The 22,163-nt window shown below is 39.3% G+C and overlaps 1 protein-coding gene across 2 annotated transcripts in view; it reads left to right on the top strand.

Moving 5' to 3' along the window:
- Nucleotides 1-22,163, top strand: part of LOC119424606 (tyrosine-protein kinase JAK2) — a 41,431-nt gene that overhangs the window by 3,164 nt on the left and 16,104 nt on the right. Inside the window, exons 2-9 of one of the 2 annotated variants that reach the window (XM_037692093.1) lie at nt 8,408-8,657; nt 12,822-12,948; nt 13,050-13,170; nt 17,768-17,913; nt 19,907-20,198; nt 20,273-20,392; nt 20,653-20,810; nt 20,894-21,005. In XM_037692093.1, the coding sequence (XP_037548021.1) occupies nt 8,432-8,657; nt 12,822-12,948; nt 13,050-13,170; nt 17,768-17,913; nt 19,907-20,198; nt 20,273-20,392; nt 20,653-20,810; nt 20,894-21,005 (1,302 nt within the window). In that variant the 5' untranslated portion in view covers nt 8,408-8,431. Of the gene's footprint in view, nt 1-8,395; nt 8,658-12,821; nt 12,949-13,049; nt 13,171-17,767; nt 17,914-19,906; nt 20,199-20,272; nt 20,393-20,652; nt 20,811-20,893; nt 21,006-22,163 lie in introns of those variants that run through there. The other variant, XM_037692094.1, reaches the window with a different exon arrangement.

The following is a 22,163-nucleotide window of genomic DNA, read 5'->3' as shown; positions in this document are numbered from 1 at the left end:
AGCAGATAAAGATTATTAGCTTTTATTTGTTTGCAATGCTTTATGTGTTTTAGGGTGAGAATTTTAGCCTGCTAACTTATTCATCTTAAATTGATGAGAATAAAAATAACAGTACCATAGCTAGTCTAATGAAAAACCCTATCTCGAACCATGTATCCCTACAATTACTAGCAGTGATTAGTTCATGAGATTCTTTATAAATAAAAGTATTTCAATTAGGGGAAAATAATCAACTCACTTACTTTTTTATGTATATGAACGGTTCTGTTCAGTGCCCTGAGATGACTTCTGTTGTGACTTGGCGCTGTAGAAATGAACTGAACTGAATTGAATTGAATGATGCTGTTCCACAAAGCGAGTCTATATTATTTATTATTTTTTATTGGCATGTTTCAGTTCTGTGTAGGCAGTTTTGACTCATTTAGCCAAAGCGTACCCAGAATCCAATTATGTCTTTACTGGAAGACAATAATCAGCAGACATGCTACAGGGAAAGTACATTACCCTTGAATATTGGGTCAAGGAACGCTTGGCAAGTTTGAATCAGGTCAGAGCTCCACAATCAGCCGATGTAATGTGGAAAAGTGAGGTTTAAAAAGAAAAGAGAAGAAACACCAAAGCGAGAAGTTTTTGTTTTTCTGTCACACTTTTGCCAAAACCTTGTTCGCCACCGTCTGTTGTGTGAACCTGCGTATTTTGGAGCTCCGATCGATTTATTTTAAGCACTATAACCAACACTTGCATATAGATCACAGCCAGTAAATGAATGCTTACAACTGTTATAATCTATGTTATGTTGTGGTCACTTGTGGCTTTTGAATCAACAATACGTTTCGACTTTAAAAAGCTTGTTTGTCTTGATCCTAATATGTGTGTCACTTTGATTTGACAATATTCAGCGGCGCCGTGAGTGCCGTACACGTGCACACATGTTCTGCAGCAGGGAAAGGAAACGACTGTACTTTTATGTCACTGTTCTGTGGTCTGTGCAGTACATTTTGTCATGATGTCATGTGATCATGTTTTTCAGGGCTGATGGGTTTTGTTGTGCTGATGTATGCAGCTAACAGCTAATGTAACTTACTGTAGGTGCTGGATGATGTCAAGAAACACCAGAACATTTTTTTTTTTCCCCCAATACTTCAGTTTTACATGAGCTATATAAAATTGTTTTTTTAATAGTTGTGAGATGAGATTATTTTAATCAGAAAACCAAATTTCACTGTTTTGTTTTAAGCGTAAGAATTGTGAACCTATATTGTCTGTTGCCAAAGTTTTAAACACAAATCTTGTATGTTTTAGTGCTTGGAGTATGTGTTGATGACGCTCAGCTTCTATCACAACCAAATTGTAGCTCAATTTCGGCTAAGTTGTAGCCATTTGTGTGTCGTTTTGAAATTATTTAAACATCTAGATATTAGTAAAAAAATGTTGGTTCATATTAGAATTATTCAGGTCATTTTTTATCACCAAAAAAAACTTGTGTTCGGAATTAGTGCTCCAAATAAGTATATGAACAAACAAATGTTTATATATTATATTTAATATTATTTATATTCTATTCTCATCCTGAGGGAGATTAGAGAAGGGGACAGAATCGTTATTGCTCAAGAACACTTAAAAACACTCTTGGGACTTTGTAAGCATGACTGAATAAATAGTGTTATGTCAAAGTATGAGAATTATGTGAGCGGGGTTGCTTAGGACAACATGAACTTTAGAAGCAACTTTCCTGTTTACTCAGTCAATAAGGATTTATTGTACCGTTGAGTCCTTTTAGTAAACTTGTTTGTGGTCAAAGCCCGGCCCTAATGCAGTGAAACCTATTTTTTGGGTTAGGTTTAGGGCTATGGTGTGGATTGAAATGGGGTACTAGACATTCACAAGTAATGCTTAGGTTTAGAAATGAATGCAAGTGTCCAAAAGAGGATTGAAATACAAATGTGTGCGTGTGTTGCGCATCTAGAATTATCTACAAGTCAATATGGACCCATTCCACATTACGTTCCTTTAAAATGCACACGATTCAATGACAAGTGGTGTGACTGCGTGAATGTTTTGTGCGACTCAATTTTCCGAAGAAGAAAAAAAAAAGCTAAATTGCAGCCTCAATGAATTCTGAGCGTTTGCGAGTTGCGTGGCCACGTTTTGAAAATCACAGCTTATTGTCGTATGCACAACTTGCAAAACTGTATTCCTGTCCATGCACATTACCTTGTTGCCTACCTGTGCCTTCGTCATGCCCACTTTATATCCAGCACGGAAGATGAAGCAGTTTTCAGCTTCAGCCTCGGTTTGTGTTATTTTCAAAAACCAAGGCAAACAATCATTTATTCTGATGCCTGCTCAATAATCCAGGTAGAAGAATCTAATAAAGTTACGTCAGGTCCTGGACGGTCCTCTGGATGGATAATCCGTTCAGAGGACCGTCCAGAAGACCTGACTTAACTTTGTTAGGCAAACAATCATTCGTTAAGGATGTCAGTGTAAAGCAAATGATTTGATTATTGCTGGTAAGTTGTTCCAGATCTTTGACATGATGCAAAATCAAATTCAGATCTTCGAATGTAAAGTTTGAGAAAGCTCGGGACAAAAGTTTATTTCCCAGAGTTTCTCTTTATGTTTTTAGGGATTTTCCATTTTGAACGAGCACAGGCTGGGTTCAGAGATGCCGCTGGTATTTTTGGCTTGAATGAAACAAACTGGGGGAAAATAGTCAAATCGGTTACTTTTGGATCTCTTCGTCATTGCTGTTTTGCATAAATATAACAGACTGCTGCTGACAGTTTGGATAAAATTACCATTCACTTTTCCAAGTTCCAGTGTGTAGTCCTTTCACTCCCATCCAACGTCCTTATCACGTTTTTTTTTAATTTATGGTTTGAGTTGTTCCAGTGTCCACGGTTGCATCAAACTTTGATGATGTGAATCTCTACTGCAAAACATACAGACTTGTGCAAATTGAGCCATTTTTTTCTTCTGTTGTCAGCACCAAGATTGGGCTCAAAACTACCGGTAGACCGCTGATCATTTGTAGACAAAACTTAATCCTCAGATTTAGAATTTAGTTTCACTCGTAGGTTTAGGCATTCATATATCAGCCTTACTTTAGGCCTGTCACGATAACGCATTTTGCTGGGCGATTAATTGTCTCAGAAATTATTGCGATAAACGATAATATTGTTTGAACTTTGACAATAATTGGTAATTATTGTCAAATTTAAGAAGAAATGTTGGTTAATTTGTTTTGAGTGTAGTATCTTAGTTTGGCCACTGGATGGCAGTATAAGACTGTTTGAACCAAAGGATGGATAGTGAGGGAGCAAGCAGCGTGTCTCTTTAAGAAAAATGGGAGAGAGGTGGAGGCCCCTTGGTGTGACATGGTTTTTCCTCTTGTTCCCGTTTTCCAGTTCTCAAAATGGCACACTTGGTGTGATTAGAGCTATTTAGAATAGTCAAGAAAAATCCACGTATACAATCCAACAATTTTCAGTCCGGTCATCTGGACAGTTTCTTTTTTTTGTGCTGAAATGTTTCACCTTCCATCCAGAAGGCTTCATCAGTCAAGGAAACACACAATACAAAACTGATTCTTCCCCCAACAGCTTACTCCACAAAGTGGAACAAACCAGTTATGTTGGTGCTAAGATGGGCTCTTTGGTTTGTTCCACTTTGGAGTAAGCTGTTGGGGGAAGAATCAGTTTTGTGTTGTGAGTTTCCTTGACTGATGAAGCCATCTGGATGGAAGGTGAAATGTTTCAGCACAAAAAAAAAAAAAAAGAAAGAAACTGTCCAGATGACCTGAATGAAAATTGTTGGATTGTATACCTGAATTATTGAGCATGGACTTAGTTGGTTTTGAACCAGTTTGACATGACTGTCGATGAAAAAGAGGGCCGGCACCGGAGGAGGTGGCGTGCCAAAGAGACCATCTTAGCACCAACATAACAGGTTTGTTCCACTTTGGAGTAAGCTGTTTGTGGGAAGAATCAGTTTTGTGTTGTGTGTTTCCTTGACTGATGAAGCCTTCTGGATGGAAGGTGAAACGTTTCAGCACCAAAAAAAAAAAAAAAAACTGTTCAGATGACCTGACTGAAAATTGTTGGATCTTTAGCATAGCATTTTTCACACAAAGCTTTTAATAAAAAAAATCAGTAAACAAGTTCTCAGCTTCTTTTTGCATAGAAAAACAACTTTTTACACGAAGGCACGGGTTACAACCAAGAATTTTGGAGCGTCGACAAGATGGAGGTTTTTTCCCCGAGGTCAGCCTGTTAGCTTAGCTCGTAGCTTAGCTTCTCAGCTTAGCTGCTTTTAATGATCCAAAAATGTGATTTTGAATGGTTAAAATAGATTTTAAAGAGAAAAGGAGGGGTCAGTGAAGAACACCGGTGTTGAACCTTTTGTCATCCAGTGTCTTCAATAGAAAGAGAGAGACACGAAGATACTTTAAAGCCGATAAATGAAAATGAGGTTGATAATTTTCATTTACAAATTTATTCACCCTGTCAAACTTGTGTTTATATAAAATCTTAGCATTGTTTAACGTTGCTCACCACCTTTTTATGCTTTAAAACAAAAGATCATCTTGTGTTGAGATGGGATAGAGTTGTAGTCAATTTGGTCGAATTTGGTTGAAATGGAACCGCCATGATGACCTGTAGGACAGAGGAACTGAACTCTTCTTGAGGAAAGAAAGTTTGTGTAATGATAAATAAAACCTTTGGTGAGAAAATTCATTTTATTCTATTTTTTAATATTTTGTCAATTTATTCCACCCATATTGATGCTTTTGGTAAATATGAATGTGGTGCAGCTGTGGCTGGAGTTAAAGGAAACTTGTTGAATTGTGTTAATTGGAGTTCTTGCTTTAGTGATGTCATTCATTCTTGCTATGAGATACATGTCTGTGATGAAGCGCCATATTATGCCACATTTCTGTGTATTATTGATGTTTCTGTAGCCATGGCATGATAATGACAGTATTGAGAGGTGGATAAATTCAGGACACCACTGAAGGCCAAAGTGTAAAATGTACAGCCCAGTACTGGTCTATATAAAGTTTTAGAGAAAAATATATATGTGTTTAAGTACAGCATTAGAGATTCAAGAAAAAGTGCACACATTTATATTTAAGAAACTGCTAAATGTGCAGTAGTGGATAAAAATGTGCTTTATCGTGCACTTTTATGAGCTGCTTTTCTACTTTTTGATGGCAGCTATAGTAAGAATGAAGGAAGAGTTTACTGTAACTGTCGAACCAGTAACGTGTTGGTAACGTTTTAAAGAAAACTAGTATACAGTCTGTTGGTGGGACATTCCAGTGTGTCCGTTGAAGAGGATGCTGGAGCAACGAGTGGAGGAGTCGAGCTGTGATAAGAAGTCAAATGTGTTTGAGCCGATAGCTCGTGACCTCAGAAAGCACAGTGGGCCTGATAGCACACATTTTGCTTCTCTGGCTGTTGGCTCTGTGATAAATGGTTTTGGGTGTGTAAACACCGGCTAAATGGTTAGGGAGCTGTATTTTTCTTTTATTTTCTTCCAACCATGTGACATCATCAGCGTTGACAAAACCCAAATATAAGGTAACTGTTAATATTATATTTGCTGCTTTAAATGTTGAACTCTTGCTGAAATTTTAGCTCAAGTTTTGCTGAAAGGCAAAGGTGGATGATAATGTTTTTAACCCCTGCATGTTTCATGATCGAAAACATTTCACGAACCACCTTAAGAATTTTAATCAAACTTGCTGAACGTAATCATTGGATCCACAGCTACAGCTGTTTACCTTTTGGAGCCAACCCAATTTAATATGGCTGCCACAGCTAACTTATAGAAAACACTAACAAAGCTGCAAGTCAGTCACCTTTACGTGAATTTTGCTGAAATTTGGGGCGATTGTTGTAAATGAGTAAAGTTTATTTATATAGCACCTTTCTTAGATGAGATGTCACAAAGTGCTTCACGGTAGAAGCAAGTAAATATTAAGAACATACACCAAAATGCATATAAGCATCCATACATAGAAAAGCTTACAAAAATACACATGCAACAAAATTCAACATTAGCTAAATACCCGTTTATAAAATAACGTCTCAAGATATTTTTGAATGCATCAATAGAATCTAGGTTGTGTAAAGATCACTCTAAAGTTGGGGTGCAACTGCTTGGAATGACCGATCCCTGCGAGACTTGAAATGGGCGTGGGCTAACGCCAATGACCTCTGACCTGATGACGTTAACCTGCGAGACTGTGTATAGCTGAGTCAGAGATATAAGAAGGCGCTTATTCATGCAAAGCTCTAAAAGATAAAACTAAAGTTTTACAATTCTACAATGAACTGGGATCCAGTTAAGGGAAGCTAAAACAGGTGATGTGAGCTCGTTTGTTTTTATGAGCTCTGAACAACCTGAAACCCGTCTGAGACTCATTCCCAACACATTCTCCAAGTGTTGCACGAGGTCTTTGCTTAAAACTTTGGCAGTAATAGTTAGTCAACACTGTTTGATCATTAGTGATGTATCTCATGAACTAGCAGACAGAGTTTAATAAAACTTACGTGATCACTGGCTGTACAGTAGTCCCTCGTTAATCGCGGGGGATCCTGACGCCCTGCGATAAGTGAAAAACCGTGAAGTAGGAACCCTTCCCCCACTCTTGCAATATTCTAAACAATGTTTCTAAACTCTAATGCTCTAAAAAAGCACAGAATGTCATGATTTCAGCTCCCTGCCTCCACTGCTCTTTGCCACCTGCAAGTGTTCTCGGCCACGCCCACTTCACAGGTCTGCACGGAGAACAGCTGATCAGCTGCAGCAGGAATTTTATCCTGCAGTAAGGGCTGCACAAAGGTGCAGGAGGTGCTAAATATTTTGAAATAATTTGTTTTAAATAAAAATTCCAGGCCGATCGTGCGGCTCATCCATCAATCAGCCACTTGTGTGTCATGTCCGCTCTTATTTTGAAAAACCGCGATAGAGCGAGGTCGCGATAAACGAACTGCGAATTAGTGAGGGACTACTGAACGCTGAAAATTCAGTCCAATTCAAGATTGCCTTTAAAGCTAATCTGCATTAGCCAACATATAAATGACTCTAAAGCAATCAGTTTTGCAGACAATGAGCTAAGTTTTGTTGTGGTAGTAGCTGAGAATCATTCGCAACATCTCGCAATGTGACATGAGGCTACAGAAATTATTTTCAACGTTGAACCAAAACAACCAAGACTCCTTTAATCCTCAACATACGCTGATCTTAAGCTAAAACTCAATACCGTGCAGAAGCTTGAAGATCTGTCGGTTTAACTCAAATCAACTGTGAGGGTAAAGCTCTGCGGTGGCGCTGATCGTGGACAGCTGCAGATGAAAAGGGCAGATGTGGCAGGCGTATCATTTAAACAACCAATGGAAAAAATACTGTGGCGGACAAGGGAATTTGAGTGTATTGCATTTTATTATTTTCCATTTCCACTTAGGGAGACACGTTCTGTTGCTTTTTATTTCGCCAGGTTGAAGTTATGAAAGCAAATGCCTTGGGGTTTGTTGTAATTAATTTTATGTATATATACAAAAAGTAATATTTTCTCTGGAGTTTATTAAACTTTCTGTTTGGCATATGGCTGTGGCTTTCTCTTTACAGTTCAGATCGGTTAAAAAAAGAGTAAAGTGAACTCTATTTCTTTTATTTTATAGTAAATTTAGTAGTTGACAAAACCTACACTGAGTACATGGGCGGCTGTGGCTGAGTGGTTAGAGCAGTCGTCACATGCCGAAGTGTCGCTGGGCAAGACACTGAACCCCTCATTGCCTCTGATGTGTGTCCCATCGGTGTATGAATGTGATAAAGCACTGATTATTCCTTGTATAGAGATAGTAGCTGTATGAATGGGTAAATGAGGGCACAGATTGTTGTAAAGCACCTTGAGTATCTTGATAAGGTAGAAAGACGCTTTATAAGTACAGTTCATTTGCATGACCTGTTTCCTTAGATCTTTCACACTAACATTTCCTGTTTTTTGTCTTTATGTCTGAGAAAATTATTGCCTGCATAACAAAGTACATCTGGTATTTGTTACTTTTTCTTTTACCAAACTGTGGCCCTCATACAGATGTGCATCCCAAACTGTGCCATGGGCGAACCTTTACAGGTCTAATATTCATTCATTAGAAACCATTTCAAGAACATTTTCAGTTTTTATCACTGGATCTTGTTTACCTCTGAATGGGGATCAGATGTTAGAACGTGTTTGACAGTTTGTTCCAGTTTTTGTTATTAGTGTGACAGTATATGTACTGTAGTTGTGTGGCGCTGAAACTACTGCTGGAGTGCAACAACCTGTTTATTGACAATCCAAAACATCATTACAGTTGAGGTAATATTGGTTCTCTGTAATTTCTTTTTGTGCCAGGTGGATGTATTTTGCACGCAGCACATGGCCTGTGTTCTGCTGACCGACATGAACCCGTCCTCATCCAGTCCACCAACCCCCAGCACAAGTCAGGGCCTTGAGCAAGACGTGAAGCCATCTTTTCTAACAGTTCATCTGCACCAGCCGGGGAAGGTCCAACAAGGGGGCAGCTTCTCACAGAACATACTCATTTTTCCACCTGGAGAGTACGTAGCAGAGGAACTATGCATCAGTGCAGCCAAAGCTTGCGGTGAGTTGCACGGGAATTTCAGTTCTCCCATTTGTCCACAAACTCAAAATGTCACTTTATTTATTCACCTGAGCACAGATCAGGACTTTCAACAAGCTTTACCTTTTTTTTATTTTAACCAAAATATATCCACATTCATTTGATGCATAAGCAAAACCACAAAAAATATTGTAAAACGTCATCATCCTGTTGATTCACCGTGTTCTGTTTGAATTAATACACGCGCCGTGTCACATTCAAGACTTTTCAAACAGTTCACTGGTTATGTGTCCTCATTTCTAACACAGCGTCTGATTGCTTTTGTGTATTTGCAAAGTTCTGCTTTTGTTCGTGTTGCACACTTTGCTAAAACGCCACTCCCAGTCTAAACATGTGTAAGAAAGGTTTTAGACAAGCTGTGCTAATTAAACCGACATGCTTGCATACAAGAATAGAAATGGTTTCAGGCTGATGGAATGCAATACATGATGTGTTCCTGTCATTACTTGTATGACACGTTTCGTTTGGGATGCACAATATTGGATTTTTGGCCGATATCCGATATGCCGATATATTAAAACTTATTTGGCTGATAACTGATGTTTTTTTTAATATACTTTCCTTTGTCAGAACATATTCCTCTTATTTAGGCTTATTTGCTAGAAAAAATGTGTAACAGCTGTAAGAGCTGGTGACATATATTCAGTAACAGCCATATGATATGCATATCATTTTAACTTATATTAAATGAAAAGTGTTAAATGTTATTTATTAGCATTAGTCACCTGCAATGCTGTCTCACTTGTGGAGCTTTTTCCAGGCTCCTAGTTGCAGAGTGGGATCCTCTGCACTCTTGTGCATAAAGGACAGCCTTTTTAAGTTCAAAGTTTTTGTCTATCCATTGTGCTGTAAGACTAATGTTGCTAACGGTGCTAACACGACGTCCAAATGTCTGTTGTTAAGCTCACCCAAGTGCTATCGGCTATTAGCTTTTCAACAATGTCGGAAATGACGACTTGTACCTTGGGTAAGGCTACGTCGGAAAAATATCTCTGACTGGGGACGATGTAGCGAGGTTCAACCTAGTCCAAAAATCTTCAGAATCAGATATCCTCAACGAAAAAAACTTCCACACCGCCGACATTTTGACTTCTTCCTCTCCGCTGTGATCAGATCAGGTAGGCGCGCGTGACGTCATCACGTTGTGCTGCCGCTGCAGGCATCCTTGTCACTGGGTTATCATACAAAAACAGCACCTTTTATACTGGGGAGTTATTTTAATGTAATGGTTGATGTCTGATATTTAACTTTAACACTAATATCAGCCATGCCGATAATACCGTGCATCCCTAGTTTCGTTGGATCATCCTGATTGTGCAAATGGCTTTACAGACGTTTCTTTCTGCGTTTACTTTCATTTTGTAGGATTTTTAATCTCCCATTTCAAATATTGCATTTGTTTGCTTAAATTTATAATGGAAGAAAAATAAGTTCGACTTTATCACCCCGTTTTTCTATAAACGTCCTTCAGAGAAGTTGTCTCTTTCTCTCCTTTCATTTCTTTCTGCCACACTCTCTTTCATCATTTCTCTTGTGAGATAAAGAAAAGTACTTCCTTATACACAACACATACTCCAAGTGCTATACATTGCTTGAGATCTTGGCTCAAAACGTCAGCATTACCTGTTGCAATCAACCCTGTTTCTGTTAGCAAAATATCTGAGCATGAGATTGCGTATAATGTCATTTTCAAGGTTTGAACAACATGGCTACAACAGTCGTTTAACAATAAAAGATCTTAGTCTGTTATAAGGAGAACTAATTGCGGGCCCCAAGCTACTGCAGCTAGCTGTGGGCCTCAGGCCTCATCTCGGACCCCAGGTCCACCACCAGCCTATGCTGCCCCCTGGCTCGGACCTCCCTCAAAAGCGGCAACTCACATTATCAATAAATCAAGGAAATGTGAATTAAGTTTTACCAGTTGTATTAAATCAAGGCAGGAGAAGGTGATAGTTTACAGCGCTAGCCGGTCCGGTACACGACGCAAGATCAGGAACCGGAAGGGACGGATGTCCCATGGCATTACAGATTTATAAGGCCTAGACTTCTCCTTCACAGAAGGAGAGCACAGCCTATCACATGGAAAAGGGGGAGGGACTAAGTGCGGTGTCGTTGGACCTTTTATGATTTAACGGGAAAGAAAAAATTATACTGGTGCAGGAAAAAGCCTTTCTACGTGATGAGCGAGCCAATAAAGAAATACCAAATAAATAAAAACTATTCCTTGACGGATATTGAATCCCTGGGAAAGTTGCTGGCCCCATAAACCATTCAGAACCGGGTCATAATTTCATTATAAACACGTCTCTGAGTAGATAAAAAAACCCAGGTTCAGTCTAGGTAAAAATACTAACAAGTCTACAACTCTGACTTTGAAAGATATGATTTCTTTCAACGATTGCTAAGCGTTTTAATTTTATTTTACTGTTGTTTTCAAGTTCACGGTCCATTTTCATCCTAACACCTGGCTTTCTTGCTGCCTTCCACTCCTGTTATCTCTTTCATGGTTTAATTAACCACACATGTGTGGCACCTTTATTTATGCGGCTTGGTCCACGGATGTGAGACTTGTTCCCTGTACAGTCATATTTGCTCCTGTAAGTGGCTTGGGCAAGACGTCCTGTGGTCTTTAGCATTTTATTTCTTTTACCTTCCGTACTCTCATTTGCAACTAAACGGGATGTAAAAAGTGCTAAATGCATTTCAGTCAGTTTCCAGATGTTTCTGATGTACCGTATTTTTCGGACTACAAGGTGCACCGGATTATAAGGCGCATTAAGTGAAACAAGTTAATTTTGACAGATTCTTGAGCGCCGTGTACCACATAAAATCAGTTTGAGGTCAGTAAGCACAACCAGAATTAATACACAAGGTGCACCTGAGGCTCACTGTTAACTCTTGAGAAAATTAAAGGATTTTAAGTGCGCCTTATAGCCCAAAAAATACGGTACCTGAACACCGTAAAATCCCCTGCATGTTCCTGTGAAGAGATGAACCCCTTTCAGCAGTGCCATTGATTTCTGAAGAGTATATGGTATTTTAATAAATGTCCCAAAGTGAGTATTGCTTGATGGAGCTTGAACTCTACTTCCCCTAATGTGGTCGAGCAGCTCGCTTCCTTTTTGACGTCTTCTGTTCTCTTGCTTCACACTTGAGTGCTTCCTGCTAAGAAAAGGTGCTTTTCTGTCTGCTGAGCCCACTTTGTACCGACCGATAAACTCATTTTTTTGTTATTTTAAAATAAATTATTTGTGGATTATATATTATTATAACCTTAAACCGTGGAACTTTATACAATTTTGAATATAACATTAAACTCTTCTTAGCAATTTGCAGACTGAAAACAAAGGGATATTCTTTGAGCATAAAAGCTTGCCATCTAATGCAAACTTAAATAAAGGCCCAGCATTCTTTGAAGGAATGCATATCACCCAACGCCTTTCATGCCACGATTTTAGACCAAGAGCATCTTATGATGAGAATAAACAGAGCATCAATCCTCGAAAATTTTTAGTGCAGTCTCATGCAATTTTGGAAGATCTCTCAGATTATGTGCTGAGAATGAGCTCCATCCATTGGTTTGTGAATCATCTTGCTAACAATGAAGACAAACACAGAAACGGGCAACTACATTTTAGCCAGCCTTTGTGCCAGGTTGTGATAAAGATAGTCATTGTTAAAGCACAATTGTGTGTGAGAGAACATCCACTGTATACACGGGGGGTGGAGGTTCTTAATGTACCGGAGTGTAGCTGTTGAGGTTGTAGCTGAGAGGTGTTTGGGGCTCTTTGGGGAATTTTCCCATTTGTCTGTGGTGTTTCAGTTAGAGTGGAGAGGCTGCAGTACAACCACCAATGCAGCAAAAAGACACAACGAGGCATTGAGCAATTTTTACTATATGTTCATTCAACTCAAGCCCGGTGTTTCAACTTAGAATGTGGAGGTCTACACTGGATTCAAAAGGAGCCATATTTAATGATGTATTCATTTATTGTGGTGCGTTCCTTTAGTATACTTTTATTGTACAACTAAACAAACTGTTTGACCTTTGGGTTTAATTTGATTATTGATTAGTTCAAATGAGTTGTCATTAAAAATGCTCATCATTTTTTTTCCCCATTTTAGGGATTAGTCCAGTGTACTTGAACCTGTTTGGCCTAATGATGGAGAAAAACCAGATGTGGTTCCCCCCTAACCACATCTTTAAAGTGAGAGCAGGAGAAAAGGACGAGTGTCTGCATTTCAGAATCAGGTGGTAACAACTGATTTATATATTTATTATTTACCTTACGTCAGATTTTGTTTTCCTGTGTTGCGCTCATTCAAGTTTCTGTGGTCAAACCTTCTGCTCAGGTACTACTTCCCCGGCTGGTACAACAGCAGCAACTCGTTCTACGCCCATCGCTACAGTTGGTCCAAAGAGAAGGAGAGCCCAGTCATGGATGATTGTGTCTTAGCCTACCTGTTTGCGCAGGTTGGTCCCAAACCTCCTCATGTCTTCACAGCAGCAAAACAACCAAGTTCGAAGTCCTTTATATGTGTGTTCTTTAAAAGATTAACTTTTTTTTTCATCTGAATTTATTAATTTCACCTGTTTAGAGATTAGAAGACATCTTCAACGCTTTCAGCTAAAGCAGGGGTAGATATGTATAAGGACGTTTTCCAGGTTGTCCAGCGGACAACCTCTTGACAGAATCTGGTTGTCCAACAAACTATTTGGTTGTCCGCAACCTTTACAACAAAAAGGCAAAAAATCTCAAGAAAAATTGTAATTTAATAAAAATATTGCACTCTCCAACAATGTTCACTTAGGTCTTTTTTTGTGCTGAGACAATTCGTCCGTCATCCAATGGACTTCTTCAATCTGAGGAGCCACCAAACAGAACTGATTCTCCACCAACAGCATACTTCATAGTGGAAAAAAAAAACTTTTTGCTGGTGCTAAAATGGCCTCTGGGGCCCACCTTCTCTCCCGTCAACTCCTCTGAGACTGTCATGCCAAAGTGGTTCAAAACACCAAAGTTCATGCTCAGTAATCCAGGTATAAAATCCAGCAACGTTCAGTTAGGTCATCTGAACGGTTTCTTTTTTTGTGCTGTTTCCATCCATCCATGCAAACCACTTTGGTATGACTGTCTCAGAGGAGTTGATGGGGAAGAGGGTGGGCCTTGGATAAGGCGTGCCCCAGAGGCCAGCAAACTGTTTTTTTTTCCATTATGGAGTATGTTGTTGGTGGAGAATCAGTTCTGTTTTGTGGCTCCTAAGATTGAAGAAGTCCATTGGATGACGGACGAAATGTCTCGACACAAAAAAAAGAAACCGTCCAGATGACCTGACTGAACATTGTTGGATTTTATACCTGGATTATTGAGCATGAACTTTGGTGTATTACACTGTATACAAAGTTTACTGTGTACAAATATTCTCAATCAGCCATCTTGTGGACTGCTTGGAAAGTCCAAGCTAGTGACTGGTAGACTCTTTCAGGAGCTGCTGGAGTGGAGCTTCCTCGTTCTCCAACAAGGTTAAGTCAGGTCCTCTGGAAGGATTATTGTTTGTTGAAACGTTTCGTACTTCTTCTTGACTGAAGAAGTCTTCTGGACAAAAGACGAAACGTTAATCCGTCCAGAGGGTCTGACTTAACCTTGTTAGATGTTTCTACCTGGATTATTGAGCGTGCATCAGGACTTCCTCATTCTCCTCCTCCTTAGACATCAGACCCCACCCCCTATACAACACATTCAGCAGCTTTATAAAGCTAAATATATACTGTGTACATGACCTTAGTAAAAGTGCACAGTACATTGTTCTGTAATGAAGCACCATCAAGAACATCATTCTGAAGGAAGTGATGGGTTTTGAACAACTTTTCTGTAGTTTACTTTTGTCATGTCAGTGTTTTCAATTGGGAGGTCAACAGATAAATCTTAAAAACGTAGCTCATCCAAACAGCCACAATACCTTGTTGTTGCTAAAAGACCATATAGAATTGAATTTTCCAGAATTTCATGTTCAACTACAAAACACCTGAAACTGACTCTTGCACACGCCTTTGCTATAATCTGAGGCATATCTGAGGCATTGTACTGAAACTCTGGCACAACAATTTCCTGCAGGATCAATAAAGTTCTATCTTATCATATATAAATATTCAATCTGGACACAAGTTGTACATGTCTGTACGATGTGCAGAACACATAGTTAGATTTTAAATACAAAAAGTATCTAAAATTGGGCATATTGAAGGATTTTTTTTGGGGTGGGAGGGGGGTATCAGTTCTGGTATCCCCCCACGGCTGCAGTGAATTGGTTACGCATGAACACATACAATACTTAGATGTTTCATAATTTATTACATGTCATCACCTTCAGTTAGGGTAGCAGGGTGTCCTCCTTGGAAAATAGTCCAGGAAACACAGGCTGGTGGTCGCTACGATGTGAACACTGTGCACCCCGCCCTGCTTGGCTCTGACTGAGTCAAACTGTGGCTCTGGTTCTCTGTATTTGTTGAAGCAAGTGTCAGTTTAATCCCTTTATAATTATTTGATTGAATGCGGATGTTCAAAATGACGCAACTCCATCGCGGCTACGGAGAACTTTAATTCTTGTCTATTTCACTCGGTTGTGACAACCTGGAGAGACGTTAAGTTCATGAGATCTGGTTGTCCGAGATGAAAATAGGTTGTCTCAGAAGAATCAGAAACCGCTTATGTCAACCCCTGTAAAGTATTCAGTATTGTCTTTTTCTCTGTTTTGTTTTACGTTTTGTAAAATGATAAGAACGACTGCTGGGTGGAGATAAAACTTTTGCCTGACTGCCAGTCTGCGTGTCAGTCTGTCAGCTCTTTGTTTTGCTTGGTTTCAAAAACAGGAAGTAGTAAGAGTTTTTTAAGAAGCTTAAATAAGGAACAAGTGTCATGCCAAGTTTTCTTGTGTGCTTGCTTATGTTTCTGCGTGTTTGTGTGTAAACCTCACCCATCTCGACTCAGCATTGTTCTCTATATTTCCTCTTGACACCATGAACTGTGTCTCAATACACATTCTTATTCTTCTGGAAATTACCTGTCTCCAGTTTGTAGATCGTTTATTTATAAATATATTTTTTTAATTTCAGCATTTTTCTGATCTTCCTTCTGTAGAGTTTACCTGGTTAAATTATTAACCTGCTGAGAGAACACCAGCAAACATATCCCCCTCTGACAATGAACTACATGCCACTATAGACAATTTAAGGACTTCCAAAAACTCCCAAAGTCCAAGGAGTTGTTTTTTGTTTTTGTTAAATTAAACCCTAAATGTGATTGGTTATAAAGAAATAGAAAGGCAATTGAGTAATTAGAATGGTGTACCATCAAGGGTCTTACTAAGGCAGTAGTCCAGGGCCCTGAGATTTGAAGGCCACAAATTGCTTATTATTTATTGAAAAATGTTTTACAGATGTCTTGTTTTATTTATTTCAATGAGATGAAAGCCAGCGTCACTGGAAAGAGTTTGGCTATATTGATTATTAACAACTTAATGGTGTTTTGTTAATTTGCTCCATATCTTGTACAGTTTTTAAATCAATACAGTATAGTATTTCTAAACTAGAAAGTTCCTGGAGAAATGTAGACGGCGACTGCCTTGTGGCGACCATTTGAGTTCCGTCTGTCATTCAGATTAAGAAAAATGGCGTTTTTCTGTGCGGATTACGTCGCCAATAAAAGTAATAGCACACCTCACTAAGCTGAGCCAGTCGTTTTGATATATGATTTGTTAGGGTACACATTGCGGTTCCGGCAGCATTAAAGTTGACGGAAGAGTACGATATAAAGTTAAGAAACCCTTATCAGGTGGATAATAATAGGTGGCTGTCTTTCTAGGCAGCCTGGTTTGTATATATTTCTGTTTCTTTGTTGAAGACTGATGCAGTGTAGTTGTTGCTTTGTGTAATTTTTGTGTATTTTCACCTTCATCTTGAGGTCCATGCAGCAAAATCTTTTTAGGGATGCAAGTTCTAACAAACAACTTGTAATTTCCCACAAAACCAGGTAGCAGGTTTGCATTTTTTTGTCCAAGGTTTTGGATTTTTTTTCCAACTAAAATGCTGTAATTGCAGCTTATTTTGCTTTGCGTCATCTCAACTGAGTACACGAAGGTTAAAGTTGATGTGGCTTTATCGAAGATTGTTGCAGCATTACTTGTTGTTTGATATTCTCTGATCTTGACTTTTTCTCTTACGTTGCCATGTCACTTTAACATGATTTGGTCCATGGGAAAATGGAATTTTTTTTAAAGTTTAAATAGAGAAATAGTTCAGGTTCAGATCTGTAGTTTTTCTGTACTTCTGACTTTAAATGTTACATTACAACTAGGAGCAGCTCTGCTCTGTCACTTGAAACTTTGAAGTTAATGTGCACATAACCTGTAATTTAAGTAAAAAACAAAAACAATTAGGGATGCACAATTTTATCGATATGGTATCAGTATCGGCCGATATTGGCGATAAAGTTAAATATCAGACATCGGCCATTCCATCAAAATAACTCACCGATGTGAACAGGTTGAGTTTAGATTTGTTAAAATTTACAAATTTGCACTGTTTGAGTGTTGTCTTAGTGTTAGCGAGAGTAAATGTCATGAATAAATTTGACATTAAACATAATCCAAGTTGAAATGTTACATCATTTTCAGCCCCTTTTTGGCATCTGCATTTGGTAGCAGGACAAATTGACAAAGACCATGCAGAATAATGTAGCATGTTGATTCACAGCAGAGAAAGATATGTAGTCTCCATAAGGAGGTCTAGGGAAAAAAATATATTGGTATTGGTATCGGTTATCGGCCAAATAAGTTTTAACATATTGGCATATTGAATATCGTCCTAAAAGTCCAATATCGTGCATCTTTAAAAACATTATAGGTCTATAAAATATCTAGTCTAGGGACCCTCTGTAATCCTGGCCTATATACCATAATACAGTGATTGATGCATCTTATTTTCTAATTTCATGCTCTACATTTTTATCTTTGTTGTCTTCTTTTGCATTAGATTTATGTTCACATGTATTTTGTTCCCTCATTTTTCTCAGTGGCGAAGTGACTTTCTGAAAAAGTTGGTTGAAATTCCAATAAACCATGAGACTCAGGAGGAGTGTCTGGGAATGGCTGTGCTGGACATAATGAGACTCGCAAAGGAGAAGGATCAGTCCCCAGTGGAAATTTATAACACCACCAGGTAGGAGTCACTCCTTCACCCGATACGAGCACCCTTGATCAAAGGGATGATGGCGCTATTCTGATTGCGGAACGTGAAAATTGTCATTCGGATATGAAAATTGGTCCAAATGGGTTTCGCTTTCTAAAGCTGTGAATAAGAATAGAACAGAAAAGTGTTGTGCAACATTAGGTTTTAAACAACAATAAAAACGCGTAACCTGTTACTTACTACACAGAAGACACATGTTTTCATACATTTCTCCAAATCAACCTCCAAAATGAATAGTGGTGAAACTGCGTTGCTTTTTTCTACATACATTGGGATACAACTCTTGAATCTGATTGGATAAACTGATGACTTTGGTTCTCTTTACTTGTTGAAATCAGCATTAGTTTAATCCCTGTCATCATTAGATTGGATGGCTTTAAAAAATAACTGCAACAAAACACGTTTTTTTATCCCCTTTAAATTTTTACATATGTTCAAAATGACGTAAATCCGTAGCGGGGATAAAGAACTTTAATCCATGTCTATTTCACTTTGTTGTTCGCTGGACAACCTCGAGGTGAGATCTGGTTATCCGAGATGAAAATATTGTCTTGTTAAATGGAAACGGTTTATGTCGACCACTGGTATGAGTACACCAGGTTGTGTGACATCAGGTTTCAGCACTGGGCCCCTTCCTGTTTGCAGTGGTGATGGACAGGTTGTAGATAAGATCAGACATGAGTCCCACGGACTATAATGTTGGCAGTGAGAGTAGGGAGCAGGTGGAAGACAGTCTGAAGAGGTGGTGATATGTTCTGGAAAGAAGATAAATGAAAGCAGAAGCAAGACAGGGACCATGTGGGGCTGAAGGAAGCTGCAAGTGTGGGAAATAAAATTTGATTTAGGAGACATGACACTAACAAAAAGACAGGAGGCCGAGCTGGAGGTGAAGGTGTTGAGATTTTTATTGAGAGTGACCAAAATGAACCAGATTAGAATTAGGCTGGTTTAGGAGATAACCGTGAGCAGAAGTACCACAAACCAAAACAAACATTTTAAATTGCATCAATTGATTTATTTGCCTATTTTATTAAACAAAAATGCAATTATTTTTTCTTTTACTACGTAAAGGTGTAGTTGCACATTACTACAAAAATATTTGTAATCATATTAAATTTATTGAACACATATAAATAAGAAGACGGAGAGAACGCAGGTGAACATGTTGACAGTAACTCTGTTTAAAAATCACTGACGGCTCACTCAGATTTTTAGTTTATATTTTGATTCACAAATATATTGAAGATCAATACATTTGCAATTTATGTTTAATATCGTGTCAGCTAAATCTCCAGTGTATATTTATTTATAGTTCTAAAATAGTTGTGCCTATACAACGTCTCTGCGGTCCTGCTCTTTGTAAAGTGGCATTAGGAGCTTGATTAGCTCATGTTGGAAACTATTTGCTGGGTTTTGGACACGTAGCTCTTGTAGCTTGTTGCAAACAGTTGTTTCAAAACAGCAGTACCTTAAAAAGACAGCTGGAGGTCGCTCCTCTGATGGACAAGCCACAATTGACTGTTATCAGCAGGATAAGACGTAAAACAAATCGATGACGTCTTTTTTTTTTCTTCAAATCAGCCAAAACTTTAGCTAATCCCCGCCTTTAGCTACGGTACACAACTGAATTAGAGCAATAGATAAGAACAGGACAGCGTTCCATGTGATTGCAGGGGAAGAAACGCTTGTTTCTGGTATCTTATTAAAAGGTATTTCAACAGCAGAAAATATATGACGGAAAAATTAAGTGGTTTTGACATTGCGACTTTTTTGTACCGTGGCATACTGCGAAATCGGAAAGTACTGAGTACATCACAGGGACAGCTTAGGTTGAGACGACAAAGTTCGAAAGGCAAGGCTGAGGAAGTTTGGTCATGGTAAAAGGAGGGTAATGTTTTTTGCTGAGTAGATTCACTCCTTGTTTTTCTGTTTGCACTAAGTCGTGAACATTCTTTGTTTTCAGCTACAAGTCCTTCCTGCCACAAGATGTGCGGCGCCGCATCCGAGCGTACAACTTCTTCACTCGGAAGAGAATCCGCTACCGCTTCAAGAAGTTCATCCAGCAGTTCATAGAGTGCAAGGCCACCGTTCGGAACCTCAAGCTCAAGTACCTGATGAGCCTGGAGATGTTGCTGCCGTCTTTCTTCTCCGAGCGCTTCCAAGTCACTATCCATTTACGAAAGGTTGCCATCGTTGTCTCGGGCAACGAGGGCATCCTTTTGTATAACGGGAGTTGGAGAAATGAGGCAGAGGAGGTGTGGACCAGGAGATGGGTTAATGCTAATGGGATGCTGGGATTCAGCCTTGAGTCATTGTGTTTTGTCTTCAGGAGCTGCAGCTATTCTGTGATTTCCCAGAGTTGATCGACATCAGCATCAAACAGGGCAATAAGGACGGGCCATTAGAGAGTCGTATAGTTTCCATCACCAGACAAGACAACAGCACTCTGGTATAGTACTTTCTTTTCTTTCCATTACTACAACTAATCTGAATATTTTTACTGTTGTATTTTTATAATTTTGGAATGCTGTATAGTTTACACACATGTAGCCTCAGATGAGGCAGTTAAATTATTGCCTGAAATAAAAGTAAATGGTCACAAGGGGAAAAATAGCCGCACACAAAACATTGAGTTACTCCAAGATGTAATTAATAAACGCTTTTAAATTATTTAATTTGCATTTTTCTATTCTTTCTGCGTCTTGAAAGGAGGTGGTGTTTCATTCGGTCGCTGAGGCGCTCTCATTTGTTTCATTAGTTGATGGGTATTACCGACTGGTCTCAGACGGCCATCACTACCTGTGTAAAGAGGTCGCTCCGCCGAGACTTCTCGAGCGCATTCAGAGTCGCTGCCACGGCCCTGTATCGTAAGTGTCCCGCTCACGCACAAATGCACGTCGCGCGTGTTGCCGTGCACCCACAAAGATGCACTCTGTCTCTTTGATCGCAGGATGGAGTTTACTAAAATGAAGCTGCGTCGCTCAGGTAACCGCCAAGGCCTGTACATGCTGCGCTGCAGCCCCAAGGAGTACGACAGGTACTTCATGTCCTTCATCGTGGGGGTGAGTACTGTTAGTATTAGGTATTCTTCAGTGAACTTTATATGCAACGTAAAACTAACAGGCGGGGCTGCTTCATGTTGTCTCTATGTTTATAGTCTGCACTGAAACTGTGCAGTTATATAAGAAAATGAAGAATAGTTATTCCCCAAATTACAATTGTTATATTTTCAACCACTAGAGGGAGCAGTACAGTTTGATCTTCACACAAAGAAGACAACCCAACTGATGTACAGGTCCTTCTCAAAAAATTAGCATATTGTGATAAAGGTCAATATTTTCCATAATGTAATGATAAAAATTAAACTTTCATATATTTCAGATTCATTGCACACCAACTGAAATATTTCAGGTCTTTAGTTGTTTTAATACTGATGATTATGGCATACAGCTCATGAAAACCCAAAATGCCTGTCTCAAAAAATTAGCATATCATGAAAAGTTTCTCTAAACAAGCTATTAACCTAACCATCTGAATCAACGACGTAACTCTAAACACCTGCAAAAGATTCCTGAGGCTTTTAAAAACTCCCAGCCTTGTTCATTACTCAAAACCGCAATCATGGGTAAGACTGCCGACCTGACTGCTGTCCAGAAGGCCATCACTGATACCCTCAAGCAAGAGGGTAAGACACAGAAAGAAATTGCTGAACGAATAGGCTGTTCCCAGAGTGCTGTATCAAGGCACCTCAGTGGGAAGTCTGTGGGAAGGGAAAAGTGTGGCAGAAAACGCTGCACAATGAGAAGAGGTGACCGGACCCTGAGGAGGATTGTGGAGAAGGGCCGATTCCAGACCTTGGGGGACCTGCGGAAGCAGTGGACTGAGTCTGGAGTAGAAACATCCAGAGCCACCGTGCACAGGCGTGTGCAGGAAATGGGCTACAGGTGCCACATTCCCCAGGTCAAGCCACTTTTGAACAAGAGACTGCATCAGAAGCATCTCGCCTGGGACTGCTGCTGAGTGGTCCAAAGTTATGTTCTCTGATTACAGTAAATTTTGCATTTCCTTTGGAAATCAAGGTCCCAGAGTCTGGAGGAAGAGAGGAGACACAGAATTCACATTGCTTGAGGTCCAGTGTCAAGTTTCCACAGTCACTGGGGTGTCATGTCATCTGCTGGTGTTGGTCCACTGTGTTTTATCAAGGGCAGGGTCAATGCAGC

The sequence above is a fragment of the Nematolebias whitei genome, chromosome 18, assembly GCF_014905685.2.
Source record: "Nematolebias whitei isolate Nwh7 chromosome 18, NemWhi1, whole genome shotgun sequence".
NCBI lineage: Eukaryota > Metazoa > Chordata > Actinopteri > Cyprinodontiformes > Rivulidae > Nematolebias > Nematolebias whitei.
Note: the sequence above shows the minus strand (reverse complement) of the source record. Positions and strands in the feature narration are given on the sequence as shown.